General features: G+C 42.1%; 1 protein-coding gene across 1 annotated transcript; it reads left to right on the top strand.

Annotated features, from left to right (window-relative positions):
* Positions 1 to 5,122: 5,122 nt before the first annotated feature.
* On the top strand, positions 5,123 to 13,549 carry LOC111225066. The gene is made up of 18 exons (XM_022749825.1): positions 5,123 to 5,167; positions 5,508 to 5,575; positions 5,669 to 5,912; positions 6,088 to 6,257; positions 6,714 to 6,936; positions 7,041 to 7,189; positions 7,502 to 7,593; positions 7,947 to 8,104; positions 8,202 to 8,347; positions 8,961 to 9,216; positions 9,302 to 9,417; positions 9,517 to 9,751; positions 9,851 to 9,990; positions 10,120 to 10,369; positions 10,813 to 10,943; positions 11,091 to 11,343; positions 11,521 to 11,627; positions 12,425 to 13,549. Exons 3-18 carry the CDS (start codon positions 5,704 to 5,706, stop codon positions 12,430 to 12,432), a joined length of 2,643 nt encoding a protein of 880 aa, XP_022605546.1. The 5' UTR covers positions 5,123 to 5,167; positions 5,508 to 5,575; positions 5,669 to 5,703; the 3' UTR covers positions 12,433 to 13,549.
* Positions 13,550 to 14,558: the final 1,009 nt, after the last annotated feature.

Below are 14,558 nucleotides of genomic sequence, written 5' to 3'. Positions count from 1 at the left end.
GTCCGTGGTCCAGTTCTGATGCTCACGTGCCAGTTGTAGGCGCTTTTCGGCTTTGGACAGGGGTCAGCGGGGCTGAGCTGCGACGCACTGTGTGATGTGACACCTGTCTATCCGAACAAGCATTAACTTTTTCTTTTTTTTTTCTTTCTATCCTTTGCTCCCCACGCACATCAATCAGCCTTGGGCACCCATGACCCTATCGCCGGTTGTCCTTCCTTAGACCACTTTTGGTAGGTACTAACCGCTGCAGACCGGGAACACCCAACAAGAACTGCAGTTTTGGAGATGCTCTGACCTGGTCATCCAGCCATCACAATTTGTCAAAGTCGCTCAGATCCTTACGCTCGCCCATTTTGCTGCTTCCAACACATCAACATGGAGGACTAAATGTTCACTTGCTGCCTAATACATCCCACCCACTGGGGTGAGGTGCCATTGTAACAACGTAATGTTGTTGATGTTCACCTGTCAGTGGTCATAATGTTATGGCTGATCGGTGTATGTGACCTGGTTATTTGGAGGTCAAACAAACACCTGTCTTTATTATTTTACTCCTGCTCTTGTTTATATCAGGTTGTGGCTGATCATGGGACTTTAAAAAAAACACTCACTGTTGCCTGTTGATGCACAGAAATTCACATAGTAGTGGTTTTTAATTGTTAATACGTTTTTTGTTGCTGTTCACTGCCTCAATTCTTCTTCTCTCCTGCACCTCAGGTAATGATCTTCCTCTCCGGTACCTACGCCTCCTGGCCCCGCCCTTGCAGCTTTTATCAGCTGCAGTGTGGCAAATTGTGCAGCAGGGACTTGTGGATCACTATGGGATGCTGGAGGAGTTTGTCACCATGGTGACGGAGCTGGTCCCAGAGCTGATGAGCTACAGTCAGAGGGCTCAGCTCATCCTGGGACTCAGGGCCAGGGTGTGTAATATTCACCGTTCAGTCATACTGAGTTGAAACTAATTGTACCAGGTGGTCTCATTTACAATATCTGCAGTAGTTTTTAAACAGTCAGAATTAAAAATTAAAGTAAAACAACAAAAGTAGTTAAGATAACCACTGCAAATTCAGTTTTGCAGTAAAGTCTCCTTTTCTTCCCCTATAAGGTGGCTGATGTAGCAACAGGTCAAACATTGAAGAAAAAGTCAAACATCTATTTATTTACTAACTATTTACAATGTATAATTCAAATCTCTCAGAAAAGAGATCAAAGCTTTAAAACATTTACTCAGCAGAGTTCACGAAGCAGGGCTGTATTGTTGTGATGTTTTGGATTTGTTTCTGTGTAACACCAGCTGGTCCTGGAGATGTGTCGAGGCGAGCACCCAATGGACATGCAGGCTATTCAGCCACACCTGGACCGAATTAAAGCCCCTGTCAGCACTGCCAAGGATCACCATGTAAGTAAACTCTAGCTGGAAAACACACAGCTGTTTCTTTCCCATTTGAAAGTTTACTGGGTCATTGATGACTCTCTCTTCTTCAAAGCTGTTTAAAAAAAAAAAAAAAGATTCACAAATATACAGCTGTTTTGTTCAGCTCTATTCTTCTCCAGTGGAGGAAAGGATCAAAATGTAGGCCATGTTATTATATGGTGTGCATGATGAAGTGTTGTGTTCATATTGTGTTTATCAGGTCACCATCAACCAGGTGGAAGAGTCTGAGGTTAACTTTGTGGAGTTGGTCCATTCGTTACTGGACGATCCCTCTGAAAGAAAATATTTCTTCCAGGTGAGACGGCACTCACTCTATGGGTTTTTTTTTTTTTTTTTTACTAATGTGTATATGTATATGTGTGTGTGTGTGTGTGTGTGTATATATACACACACACACACTCACTGAGCACTTTATGAGGGACACCTGCACATCTGCTTAATCGTCAGCCAATCATGTGGCAGCAGTGCAATGGTTAAAATCCTGCAGATACAAGCTAATGTTCACATCACATATCAGAATGGGGGAAAACAATGACCTCAGACTTTGACCGTGACATGATTGTTGGTGTCAGACGGGCTGGTTTGAGTATTTTCTGAACCTGTTGATCTTCACACACAAAGTCTCTCAGTATCTGAGAGTTTTGTTTTTTTTTACTGGTGCAAGAGATGACCGCTCTTTACAACTGGTGGTGAGCAGAAAAGCTTCTCAGAATGCACGACACGTCGAAACCTCGAGGCAGATGGGCTACAACAGCGGAGGGCCACGTTGGGTTCCACTCCTGTCGGCCAAGAACAGAAATCGGAGACTGCAGTGGGCAATGGCTCACCGAAACTGGACAGTGGAAGACTGGAAAAACCGAGCCCGGTCTGATGAGTCTGGAATTCTGCTGAGGCACGCAGATGGTCGGGTCAGAATTTGGCATCAACAGCATGAATCCATGGACCCAACCTGTTAGTGGCTCCATATAATATTTCCTAATCCAATGAAAATAAGCAGTTTAGGATCTTGACTCCAAATGTTCCTCTACAAATGAATGTCATAAAATTTTCTGTTACAGTGAAAACCAAAGTTACACAGACAAAAACATCCATCAGTGCTCAGACTGAGCCCCTCACTTGACTGCAGGAGTGAACATCGTCAGATAGAAACATGTCCTGGTTTTTATGATCTGCGGACACAGGAAGATGTAGATTAGAAGAAGAGTTTGAAGACGCTAACCATCATATCATTCACAAGAGTGCGTTAATCGAACTGCTTAATCCAAGTGTGACAGAACTAGCGACACACTGACAAAAATCCACAGGCAGTTGCACCACTTAAGAAGTTCAAGGTTCTGAAGCATTTGAGCCAAACGCAATATTCTGATATTTTAAAACCTGGCAACAAGTTGAGAACCACACCGGTGCAGCAAAACATGCGAGGAGCTTCTCCTGCGGCGAGCTGTAAGGAAATCAAACGACCTCCTCACAGACTCATGCTAAACGTAGCTGCTCTCTCTCTTAATCTGTCTCTCTCTCTCTCTCTCTCTCTCTCTCTGTCGCATTTGTAGGAAATCTTCCCCGTATATTTTGGGCCAAAGTATGACACAGCACTTGAGATGCTGGTGTGGGAGTTCATATCGAGACTGGATGAGCTCCTGCCCGTTCCAGACTTCACTCAGGTATGTTTCCTTTAACTCTAGCTTGGCACGCATAATCAGCCAGTTACATAATAATGATAATATTAATAATAATAGTAATGTACCCCCTTGTGATAATTTGTATTACACTTATTAATCCAGATGCCTTAACTGGTCTGAACTGTCTATATTTGCTTGAATGTCACCAACATATCTGAGAAACTCATGGCTGAATTGGTATGAAATATGCATTTACACTCACAAGAGAAGCAGCTGACTGATTGTGGCGAATCTCTATGTTTTCTTTAGTGGTACTTTCACTTAAGGTTTAAATTAGCATATGTCTTTTCATATCCACACTGCAGCTTTTTGCTGCTGACTGTCAGTCTTATGTAACCGGTCTCGTTTTGGCTACTGTTCCATCCCTGGTTTGTTACCTGCCCACTACAGTGTTGATGTGAAGGGCCTACCTGGGGAGTACACTGGGCCCTGTGGGAGAGCTGCTCTACTTGTTGTGCTTCTGTGTTTTATTTCACATATTTCATTATTTCATAATGAACCAAACGCAACACAAGATGGTTCATGACCAGGAAATGGCTTTGGCATTATTTCAAACTGAGCAGCCTTTTCAGGCTGACTGTGGCACATAGGCTCAGTGCAGCGGCTCATCGGTCTGCACCACTGACCCAGAGACAGATAGAGAGGAGGGTTAACTGGGCGCAGGTGCAGCACAGTGTCCCAGTGGACTGCTTCCTCCCCTCTCCCTTTGTCGTACCAAGCAGTCGGAGAGAAGCACTACAACAAAGCTAGAAAACAAGCACTCAGACACTGTAGGAAACTGTAGGTGAGAAGTAAAGATGTCAAAAATACACATGAAGCCACATTTACATGAATTATTTCTCATGTGGACTGCATGAGGTCGTAATGTGATGCTGATCAAATTTTTAAGTGGTATCACAAATTTCTAGAAAAACAAAATGCATGTCAAGGAAAATGTATAACCTCTCACCTAACGAGCTACATCTTCATTTGACCTCAGTGTAGGTCATTCAAAAATAAACCACCAGCATAATAAATGAATGCAGGGTTACTAAAACTAGTAACTTGATCTCACTTCTCAGCTGGCAGCTCTGCTCGGAGACGCTCCGACATTCCTAGACGACTGTTTACAATCCCTTTTCCCGCCAGAGGACATGAAGGCTGTACTTGAACACCACAGAAACCTTGGTCATTTTGAAGAGAAAGGTACTGTGGGCTCGTGGTGGTGAGAGATGCTGTAACTGTCGTCCAGAAAACGAAGGGTCAACACTGAAGCATGTCCAAACAAATAGAAAGAAATATCATTTCCCTTCTGTTGCTCCTGTTTGTCGTCTGCAACATTCAAGATTTTTGTATCGTTTTGCTTTTTCTTGCTGCTTAATTTCCCACATTTTCCAAATAATGAGTCTCTGAGTAAAGATTACTTCCTGTAGGTTGCATCATCACACAGCAGAGAAAGCTAGTAAAGCATTACCTCTGTCACTTCTGTCTTTACATTTAGCTAAATTACAGTTTGGACATGCTTGACAGTTGTTTCTTTCTCTATGATTAATGTTCGAACCAAGCCAGGACCTAATTAACCATCCTTACTCTCAACTGTAGATCCTAGATTATTACCGATGGATGACTGCATCCTCTCCTCCCTTTCGCTACCTCCTGGGGCCAAAGCTGTCAAGAGCACCACCTCCTGCTCACCTGCTCTCAAAGACTCAACCTCTCTGGAGCACAAAGGGCGTCTCGACGCTCCCATCAACACAAGCGGCCCGGAGAGGGCGGGCAGGAGGAGCTCCGAGACAAGCAGACAAAGACTCAAGGAGACAAAGGACTCTGACGGTTGGCAGCTGCAGGTTAGAGGAGGGAACGTTTCTCAGGAGAGGAAAGTGCAAAGTTCAGTTAGTGCACAACCATGTGATGAAACCATAGACCTCACTACACCTAATGAGACTGCGGAGACGGACTCGGCAGCCAATGAGGACAGCCAAAGCTTGAGAGGAGCGAGGGTTCTCAGGAAGAGGAAGCTGAGCGGAGGTGAAGACGTACCGGCTAAGCAGCCTGTGGAGGCGTCGGCTTTCTTGTAAGAGTCCCAGAAATGTTTTGCTCATTGGTTACACACAAAGACATGGACGCAGGGTTTCCTGTTGGTTCACTTGACCTTTGTCTTCTGTTTTATTTAATTTCGTTTTTTTTTTTCTTTCTTAACCTTCTGAAAACACATATTTGTCTCAATCTCAATTTCCATACATTCACATTATGTTCCTCTCCAACCACAATACAAATATCACAAACCCAAACACCTCCAGGCTGTTTTGTTTTTTGTGGAGCACAAAGGGAGAGAAGTTACTTTAATCTGATTATAAAAGGGTTTGTAAACCAACACGTCAGATTTGTCTTTGGTGTGTTTCCCATCTTTGCAGGGATTCCTCTGTGGACGATGACAATTCAGGTGAATCTCCTCTAATCTCGATATGGGGAGAATATACAGGTTTGTACAGTTTCTGTATGAGTCAGTGGATCCACACGTGGTTCTCTTTGTCTAAGCTCAGGCTTCTAACTAACTCTTTTTGTTTTATGTCAGACTCTCAGGAAGGTTCTCTCCCAGTTGTGACGGACATGAAGGTTCCCTGGTCGGACGAGGAGACGCTCCATCTGCTCGACATCTGGGGGAAGGACTCGGTGCAGCGGGCTTTGAAGGGCTGCTTAAAAAACCGTCACATATTCACGCAAATCGCACAGAAGATGGCAGAGAGGGGCTACATGAGAACAGTGGAACAGTGCCAGACCAGGATCAAACGGCTGAAGAAATGCTTCCGCCAGAACAAGTGGGTTTTAAGTGACACGATTTGATCACTGTCATCATTTCTGTCTGTACAGTCATTGAAATTTATCAGATAACTGCATGTCACCCTGAAATGAAAACATAATTTGTGAAACAGAGAAAAATTGAAGTGATTCTCTGACAAAATGCCTGTTGTCTTGTCCTCGATCCATCGCCAGAGGAAACTCGAGGCTTGAGAGTAAATTTTACGAGCGACTGGAGTGCGTCCTCCGCTCCTCGGCTCCTCCGGCTGTTCCTGAGGTCACCTACGATGTTGAGGAGGTTCTCGATGAAGATGACGGGGATGAGGACTTGCATTTTCTCGGCCACGCGAGCCGTTTGGAAATAGGTGCGGTGTGGACACCAGATGTTTGATAACGTAACTTGTGTGACAGAGCCATAAACCTTTTGATCGGGCATTATAGATTTTTTTTAGATGATATTAAAAAGGTTAAAAACAAGGCTTTATCTTCTCCTTGTCTTTTAAATGGAAAAAAAATTGCAATACATGTCAGTGCAAACATTATACAGCATGCACAGAAAGAGAAAGAATACAGTTGTTGCAAAACAAGACATTAAAATGTAACATTCTGCACAAAATATATCCTCTAAAAAGTTGTTTTCGATTCAGCTGAACTCTGAAACGATCGTAACAAAAATTAAACTTCTGTATTTGACTGTATTTGCTTCCCAAAGCACAAAAATAAACCAACGTTAACCATAATACATAGTTTTATTAAAATGACAAATTCCATTACGATTATACTTTTATTATGCTAAACAATGTGTTACATGTTTTTTTAAGGAACCAGAAGCGTTCCATGGACAGACCCGGAGACGTTGGCCCTCATCGACACGTGGGGTGAAGACAAGATGCAACAGGAGCTGAGAGGGATGCACAGAAACGGACATATTTTTTCCATCATATCCACCAAGATGGCCGCCCAGGGCTTCTCCCGAACACCAGAGCAGTGCCAGACGAGGCTGAAGAGGCTGAAATCGAACTTCAGGCAATGTTACCAAAACAAGTATGTGTGTTTGCAACAGGAAGAATGAAAGGAGAAACTTTTTTTTTTTTGATTGTTGATTTATATTTATATATATATCCTCTCTTTTTATCCTCAAACTGTAGCCTGAAGGGACAGGGCCAAGTTGAGTGCAAGTTTTACAATGAACTGGGAAGAATTTTAGTGAAGGACTTCGCCTCAGTGCCGCAGCTGGACGAGATACCAGGAGAGCCTGAGGAAGGCGACATTCCTGCCCTCTCCCATCAGGATATCGGTAAATACAGATATTCTCTGCTGACCGCAGGAGGTGTGGGAGAAAAGGTCAGATACTACATCACCCTGCCACCTTATCATTATACACTGACTGATCAAGTTATAGCTGGATCCTTGAATGAAAAACCACTTTCAGACAGTGATTCAGTGGGTTTAAGACTCTGGTGTAACGTATTTTCATTTCTGACACGGTGATTTGGTGTGAAATGAGGCCTCAGATGCTGCTAAGTGAGAAATCTGGATTAAACAACGTCTAAACTGGGTTATTATTTAATCAGATTTATATTTTCTCTTTTTTTATTTGTCTCTTCAGAGTCTGTTGTGGGCATCCAAGAAGACAGGAAGAAAGTCCCCTGGTCCGACAAAGAGACCATCATCCTTCTGGAGATCTGGGGAGACGTACAGGTAGAGGACAGCATTTTAGTTGTGACATAGTTATACCTTTACTTTTCCTAAATAATCAGTCATTTTTGCTGAACTGTAACCAACCAACGACGAAAATTATTATTTGGATTGCTGAACCGAGCTAACTAAAACTCTCCATCTTCTTTACATGTGAGTTAAAGCTTTGATCATGTACAAAGCTTTTTCCTCCTTAAGAGCGAAAGTTTGAGCTCAAGGAGAATTAAATCAACTACACGGTGATAGATTACAAGAGGATGCAAGTGCAGTGATATCCTAAATCAGTCTGATTGTTCAAGTTATTTTAAATATTTTATATAGTGCTGCCTTTAAAAATGAATTTCACCTACATTCAGGTCCAGCAGAGCCTGAGACGCTACCCACACAACGGTCACATTTTTACCGAAATATCAGAGAAGCTCAGCGCCCATGGCTACTCCCGCAGTGCAGACCAGTGCCACACCAGGATCAAACGGCTCAAAGCTAACTATCGCCAGTGCCAGGAAAACATGAGGTAAAAACTGCACGTGATTGTTTGTTTTGCATTCTGCACCGTTGGCTCGACGTGTGCGTGTGTGTGTGTTAATACAGCTGACCTCTGCCGTCTGTAGCTCATCTGGGACTGATAGAGTCGATTTTAAATTCTACGATCTGCTGGAACAAATCCTGGAGAAGCAGCCGTCAACATCCGCCACTGTGGTAACCGACTCCATTGAAATATCAGAAGACTCCAATAGTGAATCAGTGACTGAAACAGGTAAAATACCCCCTCAGCAACTCAGGGCAGCAAATAGAAGCACATCTATACTCAGCATTACACTCTTTACTGATTGTGGGTACATTCATACAGTTTTACATAATGTAATCAGCAAAAATGTCCTGCAAAAATATGTGTGACTGCTGCTTGTGAGAAATTGTGTGTGATATTTAGAATATGTGCTGTAGTGTCTGAGGTATAAACACAGTGGAAGAATATTGGTCTTTAATCATCATTAGACTTTAATTCATCATATAATCTTATTGGATTTTGGTGCCGTTGATCAGTGTGCAGTGTTTAGCATTTTGAATTATTACTAGACCAGGGAAGGCTGAAGCAGCAGAAGCATATCCCATAGCATGTGTGTTTTATTGCACATGACTTCCACTTTTAACTTGGAAGAGGAAAAATTAATATTCCTTATTTCAAATGTTACATAGACTTAAATACATGATCAAACTCATAACAACTTTACATGTAGTAAAAAGGATAAATGAAACAAAAGCAGAACAATCTGACTTCTTGGATGAAACCAACTGCTATAATAAAAAAAAAAGGCCATTCTTATGAAAATGAATGCAGACAATGACCAGTGCTGTGTTTGTGTTGAAAGATGGAGACATTGAGGCCTTGTCAAGTGAAAAAGCAGCACCCAGCACATGGTCAGATGAGGAGACCCTGGCGCTTATCGATATCTGGGGCGAAGAAGACGTTCAGAGGGCACTGAGGGGTTTTGTCCATAACGGACACGTTTATGCCGACATTGCCGAGAGAATGCACGACCTCGGCTTCTCGAAAACCTCGGAGCAGTGCCGCTGGAAGGTCAAGTCCCTGAGGAACAACTTTCGACAGTGCTACGACAGAAAGAAGTGAGATCTGTTTGCCTTTCTATATGATTGTAAATATAATGCATATATATATCATGGTAATGGTTCGTATTTTCACACCTTCTAGATGTGGACGAAGAGTAGATTATAGATTCTACAACCAACTGGAACAAATACTGGGACAGGAAGCAGTTTCTCTGGATGAGTACGACGAAAGAGACGAACAAGTAGACCAGGAGTCAGGTAGAGTCATTTTCAATCATTGACCCGGCAGCAGCAGAAATGCTCCGTTAGATAAACATTCAATCACAGGTCCAGCGTCTTTTTTATTTCCCCCTGCAGTAGGAGTAGATGGCTTGAACACAGTGTGGACGGAGCACGAGACGGTCGCTCTCGTTGAGGTGTGGGCCGCAGATGACGTGCAGCACAGCCTGAAAACCTCCGTCCGCAATGGCCACATATTCGCCGACATATCGGAGAAAATGGCGGCGTTGGGATACCTGAGGACGGCGGAGCAGTGCCACTCCCGGATCAAAAGGTTGAAGAAGACTTACAGGCGTCACTCCAACAGCAGGAGGTAAGTCAAATGAACGAATGACTGGTTGGTTGAGTGGATGGTCCTCCTCATAATTTCAATACACTATTTCCCAGTTTACCTTTGATTCCTGCTTTGTAGAAGTGGAGGCCGGCCCACAGTGTTTCGATACTTCCATCTCCTGGCTCCAGTGCTTGGTGACGACTCTTTGTTTGCTGATGTGGACAGTGCCGCTGTGGACGCCACCTTACAATCCTTTATGGACAAGGATGCTGACTTGTGTAGGGTTAAATATAATCAAATCCATTTGTGTAGTTTTTGTCATTACATATTTGGGTAATTGTGCAGTGTTCTCGTGCAGATATTGTGTAAATTTAAGAATAATAAAAGGCTGCTGTTCCGACTTTTAGACGAGCAGCCCTCGACCAGCCACCTCCTGGCCGACCTGAGCAGAAAGATGCCCTGGTCAGACCTGGAGACTCGCACCCTGCTGGAGATCTGGGGCGAAGACAACGTCCAGCTCACCCTGAGGGGCTGCCTGAAGAACCGACACGTGTTTGAGTACATCTCCGACAAGATGAGCGACCGAGGATTTATGAGGACCTCGGAGCAGTGCTACACCCGTATTAAGCGCCTCAAACATGGCTTCCTCCATGAAAAGTCAGTGAGGACAAAACAATGGTTCTTATTTCTTCTAAACACATTCATCATTTATATTATTGTGATTGTTGTTACAAGCATCATGAGGCAATATTGGTTGTTTAGATGTCAAATAAACTAATGTCTGCTCTTTATCAGAGAGAATTCACAAATACAACAAAGGTAATTTTTTATTACTGTGGAAATTTATGTCAATATCTAAGACCTTGTGACTGTAAGGCCTTGGATGTTGTTGAGATGTTCATTTTTAAAGTAGAACACCCAAATTTATCACTGTCCCTCAGCTCCTCCTGATGTTTTGTTGTTGTTGTTTTGATGTAAGCCATGAGTAAAGGGATCACATGACATCTGAATTTAACCAACTTTTGTTGTTCAAATTTAAATATTATGTGTCTGATAGTAACTTCAAGTTTTTTCTTTTATTTTATTTTTTATACATCCAGGGAGGAATTTAAGTTCTTCAGTGAGATGGAGGAAATCTTCAGGAAGGAGTTGAAGGTAGACGGCTCAGTCACTGACACATCAGTCCCAGATGAGCCGGATGACTGTGCACCTGAACCGAGCCAAAAGAAAGGTGAAACAAAAGGGGAAAACAAAAAGTTTTTTTGTTGTTTTTTTGCCAATTGAGTGCTGTATATATACCTCTGTATAGCTTTTCATTATTCCTCATTATTTTCATCATGCTATATATGCTCTTAATCTGTGAACTCTATTCTGTTAGTTGCCTCAGGTAACCAGTGGGTGGCTGACAGCACAAAGCTGGCCTGGAGCGATGGGGAGACCGAGGCGCTCCTGGACATTTGGGGGAGTAAAGAGATCCAGGACAACCTGAAGGGCTGCACCAAAAACAAACATATCTTCATCCAGATCTCTCAGGTCATGGCCAGCCAAGGCTACCTGCGCACGCCTGAGCAGTGTCAGACCAGGATAAAGAGGCTGAGGGCCAATTTCAGACACTTCCTAGAAGGCAGAAAGTAGGTGCAGTTATTTTTTTTGGGGGGGGGGTGTTGGTTGGATCATGCTGTATTCTAAAAGCAGTTTTATCCTGTAAACATGTTTTAAACCTCTTAGCAGTAGTTGATTTTTTTTTTCTTTGCATAATTTTCCACCTCCTTCTAACAAGCTCTATAAATTCTGTTTCATGTTCCCAGAGGAGAGAAGCAGGAGTGCAAGTTCTTTGACCAGTTGGTGCAGATATTTGGCAGCAAATATGTAATGAACTCTGACCCCCTGGCTGACGATACAGCTGATATTGTTGGTAAGTAGTGACAATGCCTCATTAATGAGATTTTACATAATTTAGCATTAGCATGTAACATCTCTGGTCTATTTCTTGTTTTAAAATTGTCATGTTAAAGCTAGGAGGATATAACTCTGCTTTTGTATTTTTATGTAGTTTTAGCACTATTGGATCAACAGCCTTGAAAGGACAAATTCAGTATTTTGGGAAATACGCTTATTTGTTTTCTTGCCGAGAGCTATATAAGAGGATTAATGAAATTAATGAGCTTTATGCTCAGAACACACTGCTGCGGCTCACACACATGTGAGTTCACACTGGATGCATGTCTGCTGCGTCGCTGCTACTGCCAGCTCTATCTTTCTACATTGAGCTCGCCTTGACTTTTGTTTACCCTCATTCAGACCAACACACACAGCGAGAGCAACAGAGAGAAAGAGAGAGAGGGAGTGCACTGGAAAAAACACTGCCCTTCATCTTTTGAATTATTGACATAATATAATTATAGCCTGCACTGGGTTTCTGTTATGACCATACAGTACATGTGGCCTCCACTGCCTCCACATTTAAAAGTTTAAAGTGTTTAAAAAATATAATATTTAAATTTCTTTCATGTCTGTGTCATATTCAGATTCAGCCTAAACATTAAAACTAAATATAAAATATCACAAACTTTCTCCCTGGCTTCCCAAAGTGATACTGTGGCAGAAGAGTCACTGGCAGACCAGCTAGTTCAAATTCCCATTTTTTAGCATGTTGCTGTTGATCATAAAGTTGCGTTATGATACGCTCACACTTTTTTCTGTCTGACCCAGAATCATGAAACCGTTCATCATCAGGACGACACACAGCAGAAGCAGGTGGACACAAAAAGATTCAGAGGAAAAATAACAAGGACATAAATGCAGAAACAGATATTTACTGCTGTGGTGTGCAGTTGTTTACAGATGACAGAAGAAAGCCTGTCCAGGCTGGATCACTGGAATTTACATTTGCCTCTGTACATACTCAAGATACTTTCACATTCTTCATACAGACAAGACCTACTTGGTATGTAATGTAGTGTGTGTGTGTGTGTGTGTGTGCGCGCGTGCATGCGTGCATGCATGCGTGCGTGTGTGTTTATGTCCCTCAACTAGAGTGTCCGTGTGATTATTAACACTAGAGCCATGCCACTAAAACCAGGATGCTCAGGGCTTGAGGGTCAAAAATAAAACATCTGATTATGACCTGGTAAAAGTAAAAATGCTGTGCAGAAAATGCTGTGCTCTCCCGGGAAACATGTTTTTTCTAATGTTTAATTATTTTGTACTTGAACTTTAGTGAGTGAATCAAAGTACAAGCAAAAAGAAATACACGCAAGGCCTAAAACCACAGCCTACATTTGCTTTTTGGTCTTAAATGTTAAATCCTCTGTCTTTGGACTTGTTTGTAATGTTTGAGATCTGAGTGGTGAAAGGTTAAAGTTGAATTATTTATAAATTTTGTTCTCCGTATGTGTTGCTCTCGAGTTTTATTTATTTAAATTACTGTTTACATATGTGTTCCAAAGTTTTACAATTTTCTTTGACTATGTTATACTTTGAGCATTATTGAGGTACATTTTTCCACAAATATGTAGAAGTTTTGTCACGTCCATTAAAAGAAACTTGAAATGTGCAATCTGTCGTGATTATTTTTCTGTGTGAAATATGTTAAAAAAAAATAAATAAAAAACACAATCAGAGCATGAAATTCAAGTGGAACTGCTGAATAAATCCAGTGCTTGATAAGACCAGGGAAGCAGACAAATATCTCATATCATACAAATCTGCAAAAAAAATCTCTATTCTATCTCTTTTTTATAAGTTTTCTGTTGTTGTTTGTTGCCGGGAGTGGATTGTGGTGAACTTTAGCCATGGTTGCATTTACAAGAAAAGGTGGTTATAATACACCCTCAGCACTACCTCTTCTGGCAGACTGGAGGCTTCAGTGAGTCGCTATCAGAAAGAGACCAGACGGGCCAGGGCTAACTGGTTAGCATGCTAAGTTCAGTAGAAGGGAAAACGTGATAGAGACAAGACTTAAGATTGGAGTTGCTTTTCATCGCTGGAGACAGCTCTTGGCGAGTAAAGGAATGAAGTTTCATGTTGAACTCACAACATTTCTTCTAGACTGGTAGGTAAACAGCTGTTAATGCTAACGTTAGCTATGTAGCAATAGCAAAACTTACAAATAGCCCCTTTGAAAAGAACTCCACGGAAACATGAGCACAACACTGACATATCACCAAACTTTTGCGCAAACTTGCTTATTTACATATCCAGCAGTTATAGGCAACATATTCATTTGTTTTGGGTCATGTTTGTAGCCAGCTGACAAACGTAAAGTTAGTGTTCACTCTCTTTTAGCTCTGTTTTGGTCTTAACCAGCTCCTGGAGGAAATCTATGGCTCTTAGCTGCTAAATAATGCTCCATTATGTCCACCATATAGTTGCTAACTGTCTGTTTGGTGTCCAGCAGGTAGTGTACAGTGGACTTTAAAGACTTGGGCTAAACATCTAAATAATGAGCTGACACTCGCTCCATAAAGTCGAGGGGACCTGCAGATTCAGTTTGATTCTCTGTGGGTTCATCACATTGTTATCTGCCTTCTATGAAATTACAGATTATAGATGCTTTAACTGAAGGATCTGAGTACTTGAAACTTTTTAAATGTAACTAATGTGTGGAAAAGTTTGCATTAAAAAAGTTGCCACAGTGATCTAGTCCATATTCTATCACCTACACAGACTGTGGATGAGTTACTGCTGTTTGTTTTAACTGCAGTCAGCCAGAGGTCCCTGCTCTGCTTACATTAGATAAGCTCAAGTGGAATGAGGGGAAACCAGAAGGGAATTGCTCGGCAACGACTTCTAAACACACCAACGTTTCCCGTCACAAGCCTATTAAGTTTTACATAATTTAATT

This window comes from Seriola dumerili, unplaced genomic scaffold, assembly GCF_002260705.1.
Source record: "Seriola dumerili isolate Sdu_G_001 unplaced genomic scaffold, Sdu_1.0 BDQW01000138.1, whole genome shotgun sequence".
NCBI lineage: Eukaryota > Metazoa > Chordata > Actinopteri > Carangiformes > Carangidae > Seriola > Seriola dumerili.
Note: the sequence above shows the minus strand (reverse complement) of the source record. Positions and strands in the feature narration are given on the sequence as shown.

Excerpts from the sequence above, each read along its gene's own strand:
- LOC111225066 (XM_022749825.1), top strand. The coding sequence starts at position 5,704 with ATGAAGGTTCCCTGGTCGGACGAGGAGACGCTCCATCTGCTCGACATC. Across the intron at positions 9,752-9,850 it reads CGTCACTCCAACAGCAGGAG|AAGTGGAGGCCGGCCCACAG; the intron begins GTAAGTCAAATG and ends CCTGCTTTGTAG. Across the intron at positions 10,370-10,812 it reads CATGGCTTCCTCCATGAAAA|GGAGGAATTTAAGTTCTTCA; the intron begins GTCAGTGAGGAC and ends TTATACATCCAG.